Below are 25,110 nucleotides of genomic sequence, written 5' to 3' on the forward strand. Positions count from 1 at the left end.
TCATGATTCACACAATCAAAAGCCTTTGAGACCACAAAGTATCCCAATGGGTGATATTCAGTTATTCAATGCATTTAATATATGACCAGTAAAAGCATATATTGCATTTTCTGTTTAAAACCTTTGCTGAAAACCAAACTGACGTTTTGATAGTACTTCATTTTTATGAATATGTGATGCTACTCTTGAATACATTACTTTTTCAATAATTTTTGATAAAGCTGTCACAAGTGAGATTGGGCTGTAGGTATTAGCATCAGACCTATCCTCTTTTTTATGCAATGGTTCAATAATACCATATTTCAATCTACCTGTAAAAAGGGAAAAATGTTCTGTTTCAGTGAGCTGCTACATAAGTGGCTAAGAATTCTACTTATCTGTTGGGAACAAGCTTTTAGTACCCTGTTGGAAATGCTGTCAATTCCTTGTGAGCTTTTGCTTATGAGTGAATTTATTATTTTGCTAATTTAAGTAGGAAAGGTGGGTTGAATTCCAGTTTCATAAAACTTGATAGGTATTGCCTCTTCCTCATATTGCCTTGCATTTTCTAATGAATAGCTGGATCCTAGTTTCTCTACAACACTTAAAAATGATTACTAAAAATGTTTTCTACTTCTGTCTTTTTGTTAACAAACTATTCATTGAGTCTGATAGTAATGCAGCCTTCCTGTGCTCTCAGTTGCCCTGTTTCCCTTTTAACAATATTCCAAATTGTTTTAATTTTATTATTAGATCTGCTAATCTCAGACATAATGCACATACTTCTGTACTTTTTAAAACTTTTCTTAAATCTGTACAATAGTTTTTGTAATGTTTTACTGTTTATGAATCATTACTCCTAGCTATTTTCGACATCCACATCAGTACACAGAAATGCTTCCAACCAAACCTGACAGCAAGTCTCTGTCTTATCTCCCTTGACTTGCTACTTGAAAACAACATAAACTTTGGAGTCCAGAGAGCCTCCTTTATACACATACTCAGGAAAAATGCATACTGTGATAAATGTCCCCCCCATGAACCATGGACCTTGCCATTGGTGGGGAGGCTTGCAAGCCTCAGGGATACAGATGGCCGTACCGTAGGTGCAACCACAATGAAGGGGTATCTGTTGAGAGGCCAGACAAACATGTGGTTCCTGAAGAGGGGCAGCAGCCTTTTCAGTAGTTGCAGGGTAACAATCTGGATGATTGACTGATCTGGCCTTGTAACACTTACCAAAACGGTCTTGCTGTGCTGGTACTGCAAACGACTGAAAGCAAGGGGAAACTACAGCCGTAATTTTTCCCGAGGGCATGCAGCTTTACTGTATGGTTAAATGATGATGGCGTCCTCTTGGGTAATATATTCCAGAGGTAAAATATTCCAGAGGTAAAATATTCCCCCATTCGGATCTCCGGGCAGGGACTACTCAAAAGGACGTCATTATCAGGAAAAAGAAATCTGAGGTTCTACGGATCGGAGTGTGGAATGTCAGATCCCTTAATCAGGCAGGTAGGTTAGAAAATTTTAAAATTGAAATGGATAGGTTAAAGTTAGATATAGCGGGAATTAGTGACATTCAGTGGCAGGAGGAACAAGTCTTTTGCTGAGGTGAATACAGGGTTATAAATACAAAACCAAATAGGGGTAATGCAGGAGTAGGTGTAATAATGAATAAAAAAATAGGAGTAGGGGCAAGCTACTACAAACAGCATAGTGAATGCATTATTGTGGACAAGATAGACACAAAGCCCATGCCTACTACAGTAGTACAAGTTTATATGCCAACTAGCTCTGCAGATGATAAAGAAATTGATGAAATGTATGATAAGATAATAGAAATTATTCAGGTAGTGAAGGGAGTCGAAAATTTAATAGTCATGAGTGACTGGAATTCAAGAGTAGGAAAAGGGAGAGAAGGAAACGTAGTAGATGAATATGGATTGGGGCTAAGAAATGAAAGAGGAAGCCGCCTGATAAAGTTTTGCGCAGAGCATAAATTAATCATAGCTAACACTTGGTTCAAGAATCATGAAATAAGGTTGTATACATGTAAGAATCCTGGAGATACTAGAAGGTATCAGATAGATTATATAATGGTAAGACAGAGATTTACGAATCAGGTTTTAAGTTGTAAGACATTTACTGGGGCAGATATGGACTCTGACCACAATCTATTGGTTATGACCTGTAGATTAAAACTGAAGAAACTGCAAAAAGGTGGGAATTTAAGGAGATGGGACCTGGATAAACTGAAAGAACCAGAGGTTGTACAGAGTTTCAGGGGGAGCATAAGGGAACAATTGACAGGAATGGGGGAGAGAAGTACAGTAGAAGAAGAATTGGTAACTCTGAGAGATGAAGTAGTGAAGGAAGCAGAGGATCAAGTGGGTAAAAAGACGAGGGCTAGTAGAAATCGTTGGGTAACAGACAAAATATTGAATTTAATTGATGAAAAGAGAAAATATAGAAGTGCAGTAAATGAAGCAGCCAAAAGGAATACAAACATCACAAAAATGAGATCGACAGGAAGTGCAAAATGGCTAAGCAGGGATGGCTATAGGACAAATGTAAGGATTTAGAGGCTTATCTCACTGGTGGTAAGATAGATACAGCCTACAGTAAAATTAAAGAGACCTTTGGAGATAAGAGAACCACTTCTATGAATATCAAGAGCTCAGATGGAAACCCAGTTCTAAGCAAAGAAGGGAAAGCAGAAAGGTGGAAGGAGTATATAGAGGGTCTATACAAGGGTGATCTACCTGAGGACAATATTATGGAAATGGAAGAGGATGTAGATGAGGATGAAATGGGAGATATGATACTGCGTGAAGAGTTTGACAGAGCACTGAAAGACCTTATTCGAAACAAGGCCCCGGGAGTAGACAACATTCTATTAGAAGTACTGATGGCCTTGGGAGAGCCAGTCCTGACAAAACTCTACCATCTGTTGAGCAAGATGTATGAGACACGCGAAATACCCTCAGACTTCAAGAAGAATATAATAATTCCAATCCCAATGAAAGCAGGTGTTGACAGATGTGAAAATTACCGAACTATCAGTTTAATAAGTCACAGCTGCAAACTACTAACGTGAATTCTTTACAAACAAATGGAAAAACTGGTAGAAGCCGATCTTGGGGAAGATCAGTTTGGATTCCATAGAAATATTGGAACACGTGATGACTTATCTTAGAAGAAAGATTAAAGAAAGGCAAACCTACGTTTCTAGCATTTGCAGACTTAGAGAAAGCTTTTGACAATGTTGATTGGAATACTCTCTTTCAAATTCTAAAGGTGACAGTGGTAAATTACAGGGAGCGAAAGGCTATTTACAATTTGTACAGAAACCAGATGGCAGTTATATAAGTGGAGGGGCATGAAAGGGAAGCAGTGGTTGGGATGGGAGTGAGATAGGGTTGTAGCCTCTCCCCCATGTTATTCAATCTGTATATTGAGCAAGCAGTAAAGGAAACAAAAGAAAAATTCGGAGTAGGTATTAAAATCCATGGAGAAGAAATAAAAACTTTGTGGTTCGCCGATGACATTGTAATTCTGTCAGAGACAACAAAGGACCTGGAAGAGCACTTGAATGGAATGGTCAGTGTCTTGAAAGGAGGATATAAGATGAACAGCAGCAAAAGCAAAACGAGGATAATGGAATGTAGTCAAATTAAGTTGGGTGATGCTGAGGGAATTAGAGTAGGAAATTAGACACTTAAAGTAGTAAAGGAGTTTTGCTATTTGGGGAGCAAAATAACTGTTGATGGTTGAAGTAGAGAGGATATAAAATGTACACTGGCTATGGCAAGGAAAGTGTTTCTGAAGAAGAGAAATTTGTTAACATCGAGTATAGATTTAAGTGTCAGGAAGTTATTTCTGAAAGTATTTGTATGGAGTGTAGCCATGTATGGAAGTGAAACATGGACGATAAATAGTTTGGACAAGAAGAGAATAGAAGCTTTCGAAATGTGGTGCTACAGAAGAATGCTGAAGATTAGATGGGTAGATCACATAACTAATGATGATGTATTGAGTAGAATTGGGGAAAAGAGGAGTTTGTGGCACAACTTGACAAAAAGAAGGGACCGGTTAGTAGGACATGCTCTGAGGCATCAAGGGATCACAAATTTAGCTTTGGAGGGCAGCATGGAGGGAAAAAATCGTAAAGGGAGACCAAGAGATGAATACACTGAGCAGATTCAGAAGGATTTAGGTTGCAGTAAGTACTGGGAGATGAAGAAGCTTGCACAGGATAGAGTAGCATGGAGAGCTGCATCAAACCAGTCTCAGGACTGAAGAGCACAACAACAACCACAACAGTGACAAATGTCACAGGCAAGATTACCACTTCTTGTATTTTACAACCTTTTCACCAGCTGCAGTCATACCATTTGCAAGATATTTTGGATTGTGATTGTGATGCAGGTCTTCATGATGCTGCTGTATTTTCTTCAGCCAGTTTGTTTCATGATTGCATGGGTGAAAACACACACACACACACACACACACACACACACACACACACACACACACACACACACATCATTGTTGAATTTTGCTTCAAAAGATGCTTACCACAGAAATTCAGCTTCGTATGCACATTGAATGAGCATTGTAAAGAAAATTTATCCAACCTGAACTTAGTGTCATTTCAGTCACATTCACAAGACTAAAATTAAAATGACTATAAAATAAGAACCCAAAGGTAACCACACCAAAAAACGTACCAAAGGTGCACAAGCAGGATATTCATATTTGTTCCTCACTGACCATTTACACAATGGAACGGGCTTCCTCACTGACCATTTACACAATGGAACGGGCTTCATCTCTCACACACATCTCTCATACATGCACATATGCTTAGTTACGTACAAAATTACAAACATTTAGCATACATTTTAAATTTTAACATATGTTCAGAATATTTACATCAAATATTCTTGTATATTACAAAATGGATTTTCAATCAACCAGTTGCACATTAAAAAAAAATATATTAAAAGGCATGGACCATGCAGAGGGTGGTAATTTGTTAAAGACTTTTAGGGATCTGACTCATGGGGACTAGGCTGCTTTTACCAGTCTGTGTCTTGGAATATCCATTTTAATTTTTTCCCTCATGTTGTGCTGGCATACACCTCCTTCCCTTTCAAAATTCTTTAGCATTTAGTTTAATAAGTAGTGAAGAAATATATAGAAACATATGTGCATATATTTACAATAGTAAGTATATTAAGTTTACTAAACAGAGGTTGATAGTATTCTCTTGTTCCACCTCTGCACCTTTATCTCTCTCTCTCTCTCTCCTTTTTTTTTCCCATCAGTGTGTCACTTATATGTGTACAGGAGTGCCCGCATAGCAGCAGTCCATAAGAAATATGAGAATGGAACAGTCTAAAATAGTTCAATCTTAAACACTGTGAAGTAATTAATTTCTCAGGTTCTGTATTTAGGGGGTGTACCTGATGTGTTCTCCCCATGTCTACTTGGAAACAATATGGAATCCTATATTGCTGAATCTAATGGAAGATGATGGGTCTTGTCAGGGTTACACAGAAGTTTGTTAGAGGAGAACCATTTCACTGCAGCATCTAGTGATTCCAGTGACAGTTGTTGTAATACTGAGCTGACTTTAAGAGTTGCAATTATTTCTGTGTCATCAGCCTAGCAGATCACAGATTGAGGAACATCCTGGGGAAGCCAATGACTGCAATTATGAAAAAAAATGGTCTAAGAACTGACCCCTATAGCGCCCTTGTCTCAAAATTTTTTACCAGAGATTGTCTGTTTCTCACTGAGACATATTGTGTTTTGTTATTTAAGTACAAAGCTATTACTTTTTTTAAATTATTAACTACACCTAAAAATTCAAACTTCTCAAGCAACATTTTGTAGGGAATAAATCAAAGGGCTTACTTAGGTGACATAGAACAGAGTGAGGTCTTGTTCTCATTTTCAGAAGCATGATTACCTGGTTTACAATGTTAAGAACTGCTGAGTTGGTATTTCTTCCCTGTCTGTAACCAAACTGATTGTCTGAAAGGAGATTACTTTCCTGGAAATAGTTGATTGTATACAAGAGTGTGAAATATTTTGGAAATTGTAGGAATTATTGAGACAGATCAATAAATTTATGGGAGATTATTCTCTCCTTATTAAAAAATTGCTGAAAGTTTTGATTTATGTAATTACTCAGAGAAGATTCCACACTGAAGACATTTGTTAAAAATGTGTTCTAAAGGTTTGAAGATCAAATGAATAGTTGTCTTGATAATGAAGTAGGTAAGTCAATAATTATCGATAGTTTTAGAGGGAGAATTTCTTAATGTTTTTTGTTACACCTGTGGATGTGATAATTTTCCACTTAAAAGTCTGTTTCACTGGCAGCTGTTTGCCAAGTATTTCACTTGTTCATGTGTTGGCTGAGTTGATTCCAGTTTCCAACTTCCTTCACTGAAGACACAAAGGATTCATTCGATTGGTCTGGTTCGAGTGACTCTTCTTACGTGTGGGAAGGAGAGTGTTCTTATGTAATGATTTACCATGCTGCTTTGAACTAGTTTGGAGCAGTTTCTATAAACCTTTCACAGCCTAACTTTTTTGCATGAAGCAGCTTAGTATTACAAATATATATATATATATATATATATATATATATATATATATATATATATATATATATATATATATATATATTTCGATTATTTCTTGTCAGACTGTTTAGTGAGTGTCTTATAATTATTTTTATGTTCCCTACTACTTCCTAGTTCTTTAATATATGAGCTTGGTAACTTTTTCTATGCTTACCTTTGAAATTACTCTTTCTTAGAGGTGAACAAATGTACCAGACCTCAATATACTTGCTGAAGAATATATCAAACATAGTTTCAACATTACTCTGTCCAGTGTGTGTTTCACACTGAAAATCCCATTTTATATAACATACTCTATTAGCAGACAAATTCACAAATTAATTTTTCTGACGTCCCACCCAAGTCACTACATTTTATTCAACAGTGGTATTATTGGTGTGACATGAGGCTTTGCTGTAGTGTGTGAGGATAATGGTTCATAGAGAAACATCTATCTGCATGAATAATATTAAAAATTAAAAAGATATTCCAGTACACCCACTCACAAATTTTACAGTGCACCCACATATCACCTAGGCAGAGAAATACACACACACTTAAAAAAACAGTATATCTACCAACAGAAATATACACAACACTGAAGAACTTACAGAAAAAATTAATCATATCAACATACCAACAACAGCCACACTCACATCATTTGACATCACATCCATGTACACCAATATCCCCACCACAGTAACCATCGACTTCTTGAAACAGAAATTAGACCAACAAAAAGACATCCCAAAACCCCACAAAAAGAAATAACAAACATTCCAAAATTAGTTACAGAACAAAACTATTTCACATTTGACAACCATTTCTACTTACAACAGGATGGATTCCCCATGGGATCACCAATCAGTGGACTCCTAGCCAACATCTTCACACTAAGTACAAAATATTTGAAACCATAGTGAAGCCCTAACAATTCAGCAGATATACTGGTATCCCTATGTAGATGGTCATGTGCCTTCTAGGTGAAACATCAGATCATATACAACTGCACAATGATATAAATATGTTTCACGGACAGATAAAATTCACCTTAGAATCATAAAAGGTGAAAAAGCTAAATTTCTTAGCCTTTGCAATATGCAGACACAATAATGTAACCAATTTTTCATGTTCAGAAAACCCACAAGCACCACTACAATCATATATTAAAAAATGAACCATCCCATCAGAACATCAGATACAATGAATGCAGAAGAACACTTAAAGAGTGACAGCAGTCATCCCACATTTGTTGATCATATCTTAGGGAAGAAACACAAACCAACAGACATAAACACAAACTAAAAAATTCATAATGCAACAGTAGTCCTCCACAGAAACTTATAATAGAAGAAAATTACTATATTCAAAACAGCACAGTGGAAGGAAAAGAATTAACAAATGAATGCAGAGCACAAATCAATGGAACCCTTTTCTCAGCTGTAAAAGAACAATCAGAAAATTGGCGTGTGTGCGCAAACACACACACACACACACACACACACACACACACACACACACACATACACACTGAGCCGAGTGTCACTACAGAATTGAAAACTCCCACCCAGGGCACATAGAGCAAGATGATAGAACAAGTGCACATCACACAAACAGTGTAACAGTGTGTTAGGAAGCTTCACTTAGTCACCTTGAAGAAGTATGAAAATGTGTCATCTGCAGAAAGTAAGTAACTGAATTTACATACATAGTCCCCCAACCCCATCTCCCTATCCACTCACCACTTAGCAAAGCCTATTCAGAATGAGCAAATACCTCAACACATTTTTTGAAAACTAGTACTATAATCTGAAAAACGTTGGTTGAAGAGTAAAAGTGTGAATCTATGTTTACAACACAACATAGTATAATGACAGTAGAGCTATAAAAAAATTATAAAATTATCTATAGTTTTGCACAAGGCATAAAATTTGGCAAATTACATATCAAAACATTGATAAATGTGTATTGATTGCAAATGATCTACTGAAAGGTAATATTGTAGCTGTACTGCAAATATCAGACAGCCATGTGAGTACCAGCACGAAATGTGTTACCATTTTGTTTTTGAATATGAACTTTATTATCAATTCAATCTGAAAGGAACATATACTACAATAAAGAGCCGTCCATGGAGATTTGTTCTAACTCAGCACATGCTCAATATGTCCACCATTTCATTTCCTAACTTCCGTCAAACGAACACTGAAGTTTGTGATTACCCTATGGCACATGTCTTCTGTAATTTCACTGCAAGCTTGAAGAATAAGTCTTCTGAGCTCCATTAAATCACGTGGACATTTCAGGAAATTTTTTTCCTTTAGGCACCCCCAAAGAAAAAAGTCACATGGATTGAGGTCTGGACTATTGGAAGGGCCAATTTTGTCTGTCACAGAAGCGACCTGGAAATGTGAGTGAAATGATCCGCATGTCGAAATGTTCATGTAAAAACTCCAACACAGTGTTTGCAGTATGTTGCCTTGCTCCATCTTACATGAACCACTGTGTGTTGAAGTGCAAGGCAGTAGCAAGAAGCTGTGGAATGAAGCTGTTGTGAAGCATGCTCAAATAACGCTCGCTGTTCACAATTTCTTCAAAGAAAAAAAAAGGGTCCAATAAGTCCGTGACTGGAAATTGCTGCACACGCTGCAATCCTTGGAGTATAATGTTGTCGTTCATGAAGCAGTGGTGGGTTTTCAGTGGCCAAAAAGTGTACATTTCTTTGTTAACCATACCGACTAAATGAAAATGTGCCTCATCTGAAAACCAAATGTTGTTGGGAGTTTCTTCCCTATCCTCCGCCCAGCGAGCAAACAGTAGTCTCTGCTGCTTGTGTTCTTCAGTGAGCTTCTGTGCACAGGTCATCTTCTATGGGTGCATATGGAGATCACTTTTAAGAATGCGTTGAACGGAGTGTCTGGATATTCCCAGTTGCACTACTGCCTTTCTACACGATTTCCTGGGCCTTCTCTGTACAGCAACTTGTACCGCTTCAATATTCTCCGGCAAACAAACAGGCTTAGGCCAAGGTCGCTTCGCTTCCAATACTGTTCCTTCCTGTATGAATTTATCATACAACCTGTGGATGGTCTTCTTGCAAGGGACCCATTGTGTTGTCAAAAATGCCTCTGCATCACAAGAAGTCTTTTCATTTCATGTAAAAGTAACACAATTGCCGATCGTTGTTGTATCGTTAGTCTTCCATTGTCAGCCACTGCTGCTTACTAGTCTCCTAGCAGCAGTATCGTGAATTACACGTCATTTCATAACTCGTTTGTTTTTCCAAGCTCTGCTGGTACTGCTGTAGAGATCCCAGCAGGATATCTAATGTGCATCATAAATTGTGAAAGAAACAATTGGTAACACATTTTGTGTGGCAACCTGTACTAAAGTATACATTTATTTTTCCTGTTAATGTTTCTGATACTATTTTTATTAATGTAAATACAATAACCTCTACAGCTGTTCTGTATGATAATGCACAAATTCTTTATGTTATTTAACAGAGGATGAATGAGCTTCTCTGAAATGTGTTTGGGTACTAAAAAAAGAAAATTTGTGTTTGCCTCATTACATATTAGGAAGCAAACACAGACAAGGAAAGAGCTCCAAGTACAAAATGGCTTCAATGTAGAGTAATCAGTTCTCTGACTCTCTGTCGGTTGGCAGGAATTCATCGACATGCCGCTCCAGGACCCACTGGGCCCATGGGTAGACCCGGGCCCCATGTGGCCCCATGCAACCCCCGGCCAGGATGACTCCATCGACTGCAGCTGCGAGATCTCTGGGGATGACCCCTTCACCTTCCTCGACCGTGGCCAGGGCCGCTTCAACACCTTCCCTCCAAGGTAATTGTGCACCACTAGTAATGCCCTGCATAATGTACTAGAAATTATAAAAAGTTTTGCTTTTGTCAAGAAACTGTCTATGCATTGCACTCCAGCGTCAGTGGCACACATACACAGGATGTGCCCAAAAACTGTACCTTGGAGTAAAAATTGCATTATTTCTCCCTTTTTGTGCTGTTCATATGTTGGAACATACTCTTATATTTACTAATAACTCAGAGTGTGCCATTCCACTAAAGTTTTTTTATTTATTGAGCTCCTATTTACATTGTGTTACAGATTTCAGAATTATGCAGAGTGACTTTTGGACGGGTCTCTAAAATCAAAGACATTCATTCATTTCCATCATTTGGGCAGTAAATGGCCAAAAGTAGAGAGGCTCTGAGATGAATACTGGCTATAGCAGGAAAAATATTTTTCAAAATGATAAATTTGTTAACATTCAACAGAAATTTAAATGTTAGAAGGTCTTTTCTGAAGTGTAACCTCATTTGGAATTGAGATAAGGATGATAGGCAGGGCAGACAAGAAGAGAATGGAAGTGTTTGAAATGTGGTGAAGTGGAGGCATGCTGAAGAAAAACAAATGAGGTGGTGCTGAATCGAACTGAGTAAAAGATAAATTTATAGCACGACTTGAATAAAAGAAGAAACAGGTTGACAGATTACATATTGAGGCATCAGTACTAAATTGTCATGTTACGAAGATCTTTTGCTAAACAACACATGTCGGACTCAAAATTCACAAAAAGTTTCAGCAGTGAACCATACTTCCTCCCAGCAGAGTCAGCATTAGTGCTCAGTGTATGTTGCAGGGCTGTTGTGACGTACTTTCCCTTGTACGTGTTCACCACATGCTGTAACACAAATTGGGAAGTACCCGACACAGCTGTCCATTCCAGCAGCTGTGTGTGACTGCCATTCCAACTACAGATGGTCTCTGTAGGTCATTCCTATAAACAGAAAATTTTGGTGTTAATTATTGACCAAACTGTAGGCCAAACAAATACATGGGACAGCAGTTTCTATCTGTGAACACCTTTCCCTTTCCTTAGATGAGGTTCCCATAAAAATGCATGTTGTAACTCTGTCCTTAGATGTCTGTGGTGTTGTCCAAATCAATTAACCACAGAGTACATGGAGCAATTCATACAGTGTACAAGCAGAAGAGATACTGTGTGAGACCACTTTAGTAACTGCCCTACCGTTGCAGATAAAGCCACTAGTGGATGCCTTGTTATATAACTGCTATTCGTGACATGTAGTTTGTGTTAGACACCACATGTATTTCAAAATGAGTGTGACTGTTACTGGAGATTCTTGAATTGCCTGCTTGTAAAGTTGGCCTCCACAGTGCATCTTCTGCACTTATACTGAGTTTTCATTGAACTTCTCTGTATGATGCAGGCTGTTCCAGGTCAAATTGCTTACCTGCGGACAGTGGTGGGCAGTCAGCTGAGAAGTGAACAGTCAGGTATTCAGGAAATACTGCGCTGGCCATACGGCCAGAGGTAGTGGTGGTCATGAACACTCAGACGGCATGCAGCTTCCAGCTGCGGAACTGATGGCTGACAGTGGGTGCCTTGTAGGGCAATGTTGGAACAGCATGGCCTTGTTTAATGATCTGGATAGATGTGTCAGCATATGAGGATGGAGCAACAAAACCCCAGAACTGATAAAACAATTTAAATGTGAACACAATTAATAGAGATAGCTCACTGGAGTACTCGAGAAATATTTTAACACCAGTCTCAGCTTTTATGCATGTAATAGTCCTTCCCTACACAAGATACTGCAAATTTTATATATCTTTCCCACTGGTGTCCAATCTGTCTGTAATGGTTCAACTATGTTATTAGTAATGTATAGACATTTCTCCCTCTATTTTTTTCTCCTTCATTTTTATGTATTAAAGCCACAAGTAATTTTTTTGGTAGTAATAATGAAGTAAAGACATCACCTAAATTCAGAGAAGAATAATTCATGCCACCCATATGGTGATGTGAATAAGGTATTTTCTTTGTAATTAGATTCACATAAGCTTTTGAAATGAAGTTAAGTAGGCGGACGCGTGGACGTTACATATATGAGACGGTGAGTCGATAGGTGCGGCAAGGTGGAATAGTCAGCACATCCTAAAGCTGCATGGGTGTGCCATTCACACAGGAAAGCAGAGAGTATTTTGATGCTGCTAGAACAATCTTTATATAGTAGGTAGACTTCAGTCAGTATAAAAGCACTCAGAATGGCTCTGTCAAAGGGGAATCACCACACTGCTCTGTCTTACGATAACTCGGCGTACTGCAAAGATGTAAAATAGACCATGTAGTTTCTTAAGCCTTCTGGTTAAGAACCATTTATTTAATATTATACTAAAGAAGTGAATAGAGAACAGAACTTAATGAGCTAGTTTCATCTGTTACATTTTGTTTGTTTGCAAAATTGAGTACTGTATCATATTGCTCAGGTTGGAAGATCCTCTTGAGGCTGTGGCAGCATCAGTAAACAAAGTCAACAGAGGACAAATGCAAAAATTAAAACAGTAATTAATCTATGATATGCAGATTGTCTTTTCCTTTGGTAGTACTAGCTTCTGTGATACTTGTGTATGGCTGTCACTATTTTGATCGTGTAGTAAAAGTATTCTGCTTTGCATAGAATGTAATTAATTCAAACTAAAAGAGTTAATTGCTCATAACTCACATACAAGGTTAAAGCGGATCACAATGATGTCCACAGTGGTGCTGCCAAAACTAATATTCTACACTTGAACATGGAACAATACACCTAATTGATAATATAGCAGTGAAAGAGGAGCCTCCAGAGCTTGCTGGAAGCTAGCAATGTTGTTTGTACCTTCACCAGCTAAATAAAGCAACAACAAACCAACCATGACACAGGACCGAGCGAGGTGGCGCAGTGGTTAGCACACTGGACTCGCATTCGGAAGGACAACGGTTCAATCCCGCATCCAGCCATTGTGATTTAGGTTTTCCATGATTTCTCTAAATCACTTCAGGTGAATGCTGGGATGGTTCCTTTGAATGGGCACGACTGACTTCCTTCCCTGTCCTTCCCTAATCTGATGAGACCAATGACCTGACTGTTTGCTCTCTTCTCCAAAAAAATCGAATCCAGTCCATGACACAGGAGTTGGCAACAGGAACAATAACATCAGACTTCTGCCTTTTAGACCCATAGTGGCTCAGCTATGGCTAACACAGGTGGGAGCCATCTTTCGTGTATTCAAAGTGTGTTTTATGTAAGTGAACATTGAACAGCTGTTTTTATTGTGTAGAAAACAAGGAAACAATTTCATTTCAAACCAAATAATTTCTGCTATTCTTTCGGCTACTTGAGCTTCAAGTGACTTGCTGCTTACATGGACTTTTACAAAACCAGGAATAATATTATTACTCAGACAGATTTAGTTATATCTGATGTTGAGAATTGTTTTGTGCATCTGTACTGTTCTATTCTTGAATTTGTTGTAGACTTTCATGGGCAATGCTTGGCACGGCCTCGAGAGAACCGTATTGCTTATAATGGAAGCTCCTACATCTACATCTGCATTTATACTCCGCAAGCCACCCAACGGTGTGTGGCAGAGGGCACTTTACATGCCACTGTCATTACCTCTCTTTCCTGTTCCAGTCTCGTATGGTTCGTGGGAAGAACGACTGTCTGAAAGCCTCCGTGCACGCTCTAATCTCTCTAATTTTACATTCGTGATCTCCTCGAGAGGTATAAGTAGGGGGAAGCAATATATTCGATACCTCATCCAGAAACGCACCCTCGCAAAACCTGGCGAGCAAGCTACACCGCGATGCAGAGCGCCTCTCTTGCAGAGTTTGCCACTTGAGTTTGTTAAACATCTCCGTAATGCTATCACGGTTACTAAATAACCCTGTGACGAAACGCACCACTCTTCTTTGGATCTTCTCTATCTCTTCCGTCAACCCGATCTGGTACGGATCCCACACTGATGAGCAATACTCAAGTATAGGTCGAACGAGTGCTTTGTAAGCCACCTCCTTTGTTGATGGACTACATTTTCTAAGGACCCTCCCAATGAATCTCAACCTGGTACCCCGGCTTACCAACAATTAATTTTATATGATCATTCCACTTCAAATCGTTCCGCACGCATACTCCCATATATTTTACAGAAGTAACTGCTACTAGTGTTTGTTCTGCTATCATATAATCACACAATAAAGGATCCTTCTTTCTATGTATTCGCAATACATTACATTACATTTGTCTCCTCTGGAGGTTTAGCAATTTTTGTGATTTAAAAAACCCATATCAACTCAAAAATAAAAACAACAGAAAAAACAAACCCAGAAAACTAAAGAAAGAAACTACAGGAATACAAGGCTGTCATCACCAAGGCAGATAAAGGGAATACGATTGTCCTTATGAATAACTATAAGCCTGTGTCACTTATGTAAACCTGTTGTAGAATTACTGAAGACATTTTACACTCACATATTATGACCATTTTTGGCAAACAAACCTCCTCTTCAAAACCAAATATGGACTCCCAAACAACACTTTTGGAAAAGTTGTCTCCATGTATTTGTGCTGAGTCTTAGAGGATAAATGGTAATGGTGGGTAGATTGATGCAATTTTCCTTGTTTTTCGTAGGGCAGTTGAAATAGTTCCACACTGTCATCTGGTGAACAAAATATGGTCTTATGGAATATTGATCATATTTGATTACTGGATTCAAATCTTCATACTATGAAGAATTTCAACACTTTGTTTTCAATGGACAACAGTTATCAAAGTTAACAGTGACTGCCGGAGGATGCAAAGAAGTTTGGCTAAGCCCACAGTGTTCACTGGCGGATAACACACAAAGTTCACTGAGGGAACAGAAAATATTTAAAGAAGTATAGAGTGTATGATCACAAGATTGTTTAGTTAGTTGGAGATCTTCACAGACATTGTTGTGAAACTGCAACAATTACCACTACAAGAGAGGCATTTGGTGTTTGGAATGGGCTGCTGTTAAAATTCCATGACCACTGGTCCAAATGCACCAGCTTCTCTCGAGAGGAAATACACTTCACTCTGCCAACAGGCTCCATCTCTTTTTAGAAAAGAATTTTAGCTTTCAGCAATAAAATCATATTATAAAAGATCAACTTATTGCGATGAACTCAGCTCAGTATACTGCTGGGTCAGGTCCATCAGATGAGATTCTGGGAGGTGTGGAAAAGGTCCATCAGATGTGATTGTGGGAGATGTGGAAATAAAATCCTGTGCTATCTGCTGCTGTAGATGCATGTTTCAACTGCTAATTAACTTCCAATGGCTACAGACTAAACTACTGCCATAAAGACAAGTTATGGAAATAGTGATACTATGCTGGACAGAAAAAAAACTGATGACAGAACTAAAGATGGTATAAAGTGCATATTGACAACAGCAAGAATATATTTTCGGAAAAGGAAAATGTATCACCAACTAATCTAAATATTAAAGTCTAGAATACTTTTCTGAAAGTATTTCTCTGGATAATAGAGAAATATGCTAGAGAAACAGCATGGATAAGATGAGAATAGTAGCTTTTGAAATGTAGTGCAGCAGGATGGTGCTAATGATTAGTTGGGTATAAACGAAAAATAATCAAGGGCTACTGTCTTGAACTGTATAGAAAAGGGTATTATGGCCTAACTTTACTAAAAGGAGGAGTAGGCTGACAGTATACATACTTAAGATTAGATTAGATTAATAAGCATAAGCATAAGGTAACCGTTAATTTGTTAATTGGATGGGGGGAGGGGAGGGGGAGGGGGATAAAAAGTTGTTGGCAAAGACCAAGACTTCAGTACAGTAAGCAGGTTCAGATACATGTACCTGGTGTTTCTGTAACTACACATATATGAGGAGGCTGCAACAGGACAGGCTAGTTTGGAGAGCTGCATCAGACTGTAATTCAGATGGTAGCCTCCAGAGGCTGCCACATAACTGCTTCTCATCTAGTTGGCAACGTGTTTGTGGCAGTGATTTATGGACGTGTACCCTCCACATTAATCCACTTGAAGCGGTGCTAGGCTCATTTTAACTTTTCAACTTTACTGAATATTTCATTTACAGCTTTTTTGTTTGTGCATGTGTACTGAGTTGATTATGATAATGATACATGGATCATTAGCAAAGAATACTATTTAGATATAGCTAGAACAGGAGCAGTACAAATAGTGGGCCTTGTTAGTTAGTTAGTTTCATGTTATTATATCTGCCTTACTTTATGAATGCATATGATTTATTTACTGGTGCATTAATATAATTATTATAAATTGGCACCTGGAGTGGACGTAAGTAAGGGCGATGCATAATACAGTATTTTTGTTGTATTTATCTTGTAATTTGCCTGAGTCGGGTAGCTAGGGATTCCTTCTAATTAAAACTCCAGGTCATACAATTTGTGGAGGTTCATTTGTTGATGATAACATTTTTCCAAAGTTATTGCAGAATACATCAAACTTCACATACAGTCTCTTTGACAAACCAACAGCTGACAGACTATCTTACTGACCAAAAAGACTTCACTACAAAGTGGACCCCTAAGCGAACTAACACTGCATTGCCACATTTGCTTATATATATTCCAAACAATAAATGTTCATTACTTCAATTATTACACCATTGTGAAGTTAATAGTTACAATGAAAAGTTACAAATATACAAAAGGTTGACAATCAGATTACTTACAGCATAAAATATTAGTTCATTACACATGAGTTTTAGGTTAGAAATTGTACAATTTAAGATTGAAAATTAAATATGAATTTTTTATAATAATGCATTTCATTAATTTAATAAATACAAATCAATTATTGATTGGAAAATATTGCTAACATTTAAGTATTATATACACAAGTTTTTTAACCTCTTTAATGGCTCATAATTTTGAAACATGCATCCCAATATAAGTAATGAAGTTAATTACATGTGCTAACAATGATCAATTAATTATTTTAGTAATGGTATTAATCTGGTTTACAAATTTGGGTCTGAAGTTACATATCACTTGAAATTATGTGAATTTAAATTTGGTTCTTGCTTTTTGATCGATTTAAAATAACGTTTCCCAAATTGAAATTTCGAGATCTAATTGCAGTTAATTAACAAAAGTAATAATGATGCTAACATTTATAATTACTTCTAATCAAATGAATTACGTACTGATTATTATAGCTCAGAGTAAATATTGATGGTTCATAGTGATTATTATGTTACATATTTACATATTATTTAATTATTTGCAAATTTTGTTTAAATTTCATTCATAGTGTTATATAGTACAATTATATAACAGGAAAAGGTGCCATAGTGGCATGATTTTTATTCTTTGTATTACAGAGAGTACCGATACCTGGCTACAAATTCCGGGTATTGTATATTAGAATACTGGTGGAGGGGGGGAGAGGGGGGTACATTACAATGTCCCGTGGATCATTTGAAAAATTCTTCTATTGGAATGATGTGGAATGAGTTAATTTACAGGATAAGTATACATGATTACCATTAACATAATTAACACATTCTTCTTTTTAGTCCAACTCACGCAACTGCACGTATAAAAAAAAAAATTTCTTCTTTTTCCTCCTGACTACCAGCTTTTAAGTAGAAACCCATCAATGGAATAGGAGGAGTTGTGCAGGTGAGATGCCTTTGAATTTCATTACAACTTGCTTTGCTACCTGTCAGACATTTTATGTTATTGGAAAAATGATCAAGGATTTTTCTTGCTGCATACTGAACTCCTTCCAAGTCACCAATGCCTTTTATAATGGGTAATAAAGGTCATTTTCCCCTCTGATGTTGTAGCTATGTACATCATCGGTCTTCGCAAACAGTGATAAATTATTTATGAGGATTCTGATTAGCGAAAATATGTATTGTAATGGAACAGTTAAAATGCCTAGCTCCTCAAAGAGGTAACTTCATAATATCTGTCAGTAAACACCGCATATTATTCTCATTGCTCCTTTTGGGCAGTCAATACTTGCTTTCTAAGTGATGAGTTAACTTAGAAAGTTATTCTCTAAAACATTACTGAGTGGAAATATGCAAAATATGTCAGAAGGTTGACTTGTTTGTTGTCAAGATTAGCAATTATATGAAGAGGAAAAGTAGCTGAACTTAATTGTTTGTGAAGCTCAATACTATGTTTCTTCCAGTTCAAGTTTACATTGATATGTACATCTGAAAATTTGAAGGTATTCTACCCTACTGACTGACTCCTGTTCATGTGCTACATGAACTGTTGATATGACTGTTTATTGTTCAGGACTGAGTGTTGTGTGCCTTTTTCTTTTCAAAATTTAGGGAGTGTCCATATTCTGAGAACCACTTAAGAATTCTTTGGATAATGTTATTTACCATTCTTTTGTTGCTTTCTCTGTAATAGGATTTATTATAGCACAAGTATCATCTGTAAAAAGTACCGATTCAGCTCATTGAATGTTAAGTAGAAGAATATAATGAATAGGAGTGTGGTATGTCAGTATTAACTAGTCCCCATTCAGAAGAACATGAAACAATGTTAGTTACATAACACACATGCTTCCTATCAGTTATATTTTAAACATTTTTTCCCCCCCACAGACTACTGCTGCTATCCACACCCTAAGTAATATAAGGGATATACTGACAGTTGTTTGCTGAACTGACAAAAAGACATATATTATAGCTGATCAACATAAGTGTCAGAATTCTATTTTCATAAATGTTTTACTCAAGAAACAAAACAAAAATTAGATTGGGATTGTATTGCCCCCAGTTGTACTCCATTCAAAAAGTTGTGACTAAATTTTAATGTGTTATAAACATAAAACTGAATAAAGTATGATTGGATACAATTGGCTCAGTGGGAGAAAGTCATATACATTTAAAATAATAGCTTTGAAAAGAAGGGAGATATAGATTTCCAGTTTGCTTATATGTTCATATTAATCCCAATGATACTAGGGAGGTTAAGTGAATGAGTAACTCATTGTGCCTTGAAGGTACATATTTAAGTAAGACAGAAGACCTATCACTAATTTGGTAGTACCACATGAGGGATTCTGGTGCCTCCATCAATCTGCTGTGCCGCCCCTTCTGCAGTGACTCCTGCTGCTGTGATGAAGGACCACCTGCCCTGCAGTACGAGAGTGTGCCCTGCCCGGCCAACACCACATACGAAAGAGTGCCATGCCCGGCCAACACCACGTACGAGGTGTCACCCACTGTCGTCTGCACAGACTCGCGCAGCCGGTCAGGCAGCCCCTGCCCCTGCCCGGACAACGAGGTAAGCTGCTGCACGGCTCGTGGCCTCGCGATGAGAATTACTGCTGCCCAATTATAACTCCTGGACTACTGCTAAGGGGTTAATGGATTAACGCTTCGGAGCACATACCTTTCAACTTTCCATGAAGACAAAGATATAAATCAGTATAAACTGTTTACAGCTGCGTGGTTTCTCATTGCTCACTTTATAAGCTGTCTAAATGGCATGAAGCAGAATGAACTTATGTTTGGGAATATAACTCAGTATTGTGAAAAACTCTGAATTTAATCATGAAAGCAAACCAATGAACTCAATATGAAATTAATCTATCCTAAAAATTTTATTCTCTGTAAATCCTGAACTGTAACAAAGAAATTGATGCATTACACTAACCTTGCCCTGGACACTTATAAAAAAGTTTAATAACTGAGTCATACCTTGAAACTGTGACGACTTACTTCCTTGAAACGAGATGATATGCACAACAGAACTTCTCTGAGTCCCTGCCGTACATCTCTTTGGACTCCCATAGCACAGAACTTCCTGTATCAGCAGAAGGGAAATACATATATTTATGTGTCTACACCCAAAATACGCAGCTTAAAATGTGTGGAAGGGCTTGATTATGACCTTGGGAGCAATACTGATATTAACAAAGATAATTGGAATTCAAATTACAGATTTAAAGTAACCTAAGTAACCACAGAAAGATAAAATATAGACATTAGGAAAAGAGAACACAAGAAACAAGGATGTCTATATGCGCCTGTACACACTTTGAATTATCAGTTGGCATCCAAAACGTTTTGGTACAAGTGCAGGACTCAAGATCGTCAATTAATTGCAACCCCACAAACATGATTTGTCCAAGCCGTGATCAGAATAAGAAGTAAGGACAACATAAATTACAATATACACTTGTACAACCTCTAACAACTCTTTATCAATGTCCATCCACCATCTTACCATCTCTCTCTGAAGAAAAGATCACGGAAAATATATAGATAATATTGTAACACATCTCAATCAACAAACATTGCATTTTTAATAATATCACAGATGCCACATAATTAAGCTGTTGCTGGCTCTTTTCCAGGTTTTCTTCATCCACAATCAGATGGTACTCACATTGCCTGTCACTCATCCTATTCCAAGTTTACATATCTCACATCCAGATGGACGTCCCACGGTGTGTTACTGACTCTCTTCCATATTTTCATCATTCACAGCCAGGTGGCACTCACATAGTCTGTCGCTGAGTGTCTCTTTCTTAATAGTGTATAATAAATACTATTTGTGATACAGAAACACAAAATGAATGAATAATTATTTCCACTCCCCTCTTTTCTACCTAGCTTATGAAACATTTAATTTCAGTTATTAGTTTGATTGGCTGCTAAGAAGGTATCAGCATTTCTCAATGGCAAAATACATGCTGATTACTAACAAAATTTGGTAACCCTTATCAGACAAAAACCTACACTAAAATTCCTACTTTACCCTTGCCTCCTCAATCCAAATATTTTTTTCAGTAAACGTGGCATTAAATTAATTAACATTATCTATTATATTACCGTTTGGAACAATGGTCCATACCGAAAAAATAAATCCCTCTTTCTTAAATACATAATATCTCCTTTCCACACAAAATTTCAAATTAGTACTGGTTAAGCAATAGACAGGTCATTTACTTCCTTAACATTGTTGGACAACATTGTTATTCAACATCTGCTGTTTTTGCTGATCCATCTGGTCAGTGTAGAGCATCATTTTTGCATAAAATATATTATTTCACTAAGTAACCAGAAAACATACACACACACACACACACACACACACACACACACACACACACACACTCACTCACTCACTCACTCACTCACTTTGTTAACTCTTCCACCTCTAATCTCCGATCTTCTGACGTGTTTGTCTGTTCTCAAATTACTTTGTCTAAAGACTTGTGGACCTCAAATGAACCATTTCCACTACTGTCATGAGCACTGTCACTTTATTTACTGCATGCAGTTGAAGTTCCTTTACGTCCACTACACAAATTATTCTCACATTATGAACTATATTTCTTTTCTGAGAAATTAACCTCATAACCATTAAGATTACCTCATTTCATCTTCCCTACTAACCACCTTCCGGTCTTCTCCATTCAAGATCCTAAAACATTACCTAAGTTGTTAATTTTACTTTTAATTTGCACATAATTCTCAGTTACTTGTTTATGAATGTCTTGTAGCATTGGATTAGTGGCCATCCCCTGGACACTAATCCTTACCATTTCACAAGGATGTTCTTACAGCTTGCAGCAGGATAGGATTTTGTTCTCTGTGCAGGCTTGTACATTAAAATTCACCAACCTCAGAAAGGCGTCTCCTCGATGTCCCTTCACTCGGTAACGTAGATACGTACAAGATGATGTAAAAGCAGTGTTGATAAAAACACCATCTAATATCTACAGTTACTGTGGCTGCACAACTCTAGTTATCAAAGAAAGTTCTGTAGAGAATCTGTCATACAGTTTTATCAGACAGTAAGAAAATTGATTGGCTTCTGGAAAACAAAGTTCAAAATTTCAACACAAAAATGTTTATTTTGTCCTTGATAGCCAAAAAAAGTACTATTCAGTCCACTTTTAAACTATTGGCTATTTTCTTCCAGTTCACAACTCATACACGTATTTCACACACACACCACAGCCAGAAATCTGTCCAAACCAGACCTGAATTGAACAACGTTTTCACAGTCATTAATTTCACCACTAATTTGAGCTATTATATTCAGTCCTTTTTGTAGATTTCTAAAAAAGAAACGGCTCACCAAAATTTCTCAGTTGTTGAATACTGAAACATGCCATGCAGATACTATGAAGGCCGAATTTTCACACGCAAATATCTTTCCAACAAAACAATTCCAAAACTTCCAAACTTCACAAAACTGTCCGTAAATGCAACTGCTATTATGGCCACGCAATTTGGATGTGAGAAGCCAATAAGACTTGCACTAATAACATGACTGTCCATGTTCAAAGCTAGCGAGCGACCCCCTCCTTGCAGCCTCACTCCCAGTATTACTAACAGGTAATGAGCAGGAACTGTCTCAATTGCTCGCTCATGATCATACTTGTGCCAAAACTGGCCTGCACCAATCCTTACACACAGACGCATTTGCATCATTAAAACATACATATATTAATGTAATGTTTAATAAATGGTAACGAAAAGGCAATAATTCTGCAAATATTCTTCAGATACAGATTTTACTCCAGCTTACTTTTTGGCTGCTCTGTTAAAATAGCAATCACACCTAGACATATGTCATCAGCAAAGTGGGTAAATTCCGTACGATCATTTTCCCACAGCAGGCTTGTGTAACTCTTGCAGGTTACTTAAGACAGGATATAATGCAACATTTAAATGTGACGAATGCCCCACGTACACACATTCAGTTACTCACATTTATTCCCACAACAATATTAGACACACATAATAATTTTGTCTGATTTTTATATTACGAAAACAAAAAATAAGTTTTAATATGAAAATCTCAATTAATTAATTCTGCACATTGAGAGTTCTGTTTATATTTTCCAATATACCAAAAGATAAACTATTATATTTCCTAAGAAAATTTAGTTCTCTAACTATCGGTTTTTTACTATTTTAGCAATTTGTTTCTATCTCCGAAACTATGATAGTTACAATGTCAAAATTTTTGATACAATCTTCTCATGAACAGCAAAAGGTAGTGTACCGATTATGAAAACGATTGAGTAATATTTTATATACTTTATTTAGGTTCTTAAGTGGCATCAATATACAGTCACTCGAAGTGACACAGGAGCCGTTCTCACACTGCAGTATCAGCAGGTGTATATGACGCATAGGTAAGAGAGAACTTGGGGCTTCCTTCACAGCCTCCAGCTCCAATACTGCAGGCTGTATGGCAACAACTGTTGTTGCCCATTAACTTGCGACGTTACAAGCTCACCTATTGTTTCTTCTCCTGCTAATATCGTATTCCTAACTGGCTAAAATTTATTACTAAACTCTGAGCGTATTACTTCTCTATCCTTCTTCTCCTCCTCCAGTCCATACTTCAGGTCTTCCTTTAACTCTTTCTTCAATGTTTCATTTATCCCTTCTAATTTTTTCTATCAGTTTTTGCTTCCTCTAAAGTTTTCTTTATTTCTTCCTGCTTTTTCTTTACTTCTTCCTGAGTCTTCTTTATTTTTGTAAACTTTGTATCCCACTCTCACAGTGACACAAAATTATAAAATTATCTTATTAATAGATTTATTGGCAAAGAGGTTAATCTATTCAAGGAAAATTATCATAGATGTTCTTCTACTAAACAACAACTTGAAATTTCTTTCTGTCTATTTGCATTTAGCATTTGAAGCTCAGAATATATTCATATCTGAATATATCCTGAAAACCCAGGGCCATCACCTCTTGTAAGGGTACACAAATGAGTAAGCTCCGTCACTCTGCAAATTCTCAATATAAATAGGCAAAACCCTATAAAGATATGCAAACACAAGTCAGAACTTGATACCTTAATGCACTGAGTGAGTTGTTACAATAAGCGCAAATTATGTTCCACCATTACGCAAGTTTGGTCCCTTCTTCTCAGAATAGATTTCACCAAATGCACATGCAAACAACCTCACAACAATACATCTGAAATAGGTGTATAAAAATAAATTTCAGACCTAATGGTTAAAAGGTCATTTTTATGTTATCTATCAGCTCCTCTAGGATTTCATAATATTTTGTTAAGTAGACAGACATTTTGCTTTCTTCCCTTAGTATACTAAAAAAATTTACAGCCATAAACCATGAGTTACTTTTTAACAAATGGGTAACTCGATTCTTCGTGTGTATACTTGTTTTACCTATTAAGATTATGTATAGTTGACTACATAATTCTGTAGATCAGGTCAGATTTTTTCTTTGCAAGCACTTATTAAAGTAACAATGCAACAAAACTTATCTTCTTGTTATAAATTAGGTTCTTATTTTTCATTAACTACTAACACTTGCCAGTCTTTGTAATGATCATGCAAACACAACTCTATTAAAACTGATCTCGCTTTTTAGCATAACACAGAATACAGTCTAATATTTATATGTCTGACTGTATATAATCAACACACGTCCCTGCAATAACACTTTATGCAAAATTAAAGTTTAACATAAATTAATATACAAGGCAAATTATGGGTTTCAGAGTTACTTTTTACTTGCTTATCACAATTTCTGCAAAACTGGTGAGACTATCTTTTGCTCCATAACTCTTATTAAGCAAGCAAAGATTTTTTTCTCAGTCAGCAACATACTGC

The 25,110-nt window shown here is 37.0% G+C and overlaps 1 protein-coding gene across 1 annotated transcript in view; it reads left to right on the forward strand.

The window, feature by feature from the left end:
- The window catches only part of LOC126289431 (uncharacterized), a 114,904-nt gene that overhangs the window by 80,935 nt on the left and 8,859 nt on the right, over positions 1-25,110 (forward strand). The window contains exons 5-6 of the mRNA XM_049984902.1: positions 10,290-10,468; positions 19,595-19,778. Of these exons, the coding sequence (XP_049840859.1) occupies positions 10,290-10,468; positions 19,595-19,778 (363 nt within the window). The remainder of the gene's footprint in view (positions 1-10,289; positions 10,469-19,594; positions 19,779-25,110) is intronic.

Source organism: Schistocerca gregaria, chromosome 1 (genome assembly GCF_023897955.1).
Source record: "Schistocerca gregaria isolate iqSchGreg1 chromosome 1, iqSchGreg1.2, whole genome shotgun sequence".
NCBI lineage: Eukaryota > Metazoa > Arthropoda > Insecta > Orthoptera > Acrididae > Schistocerca > Schistocerca gregaria.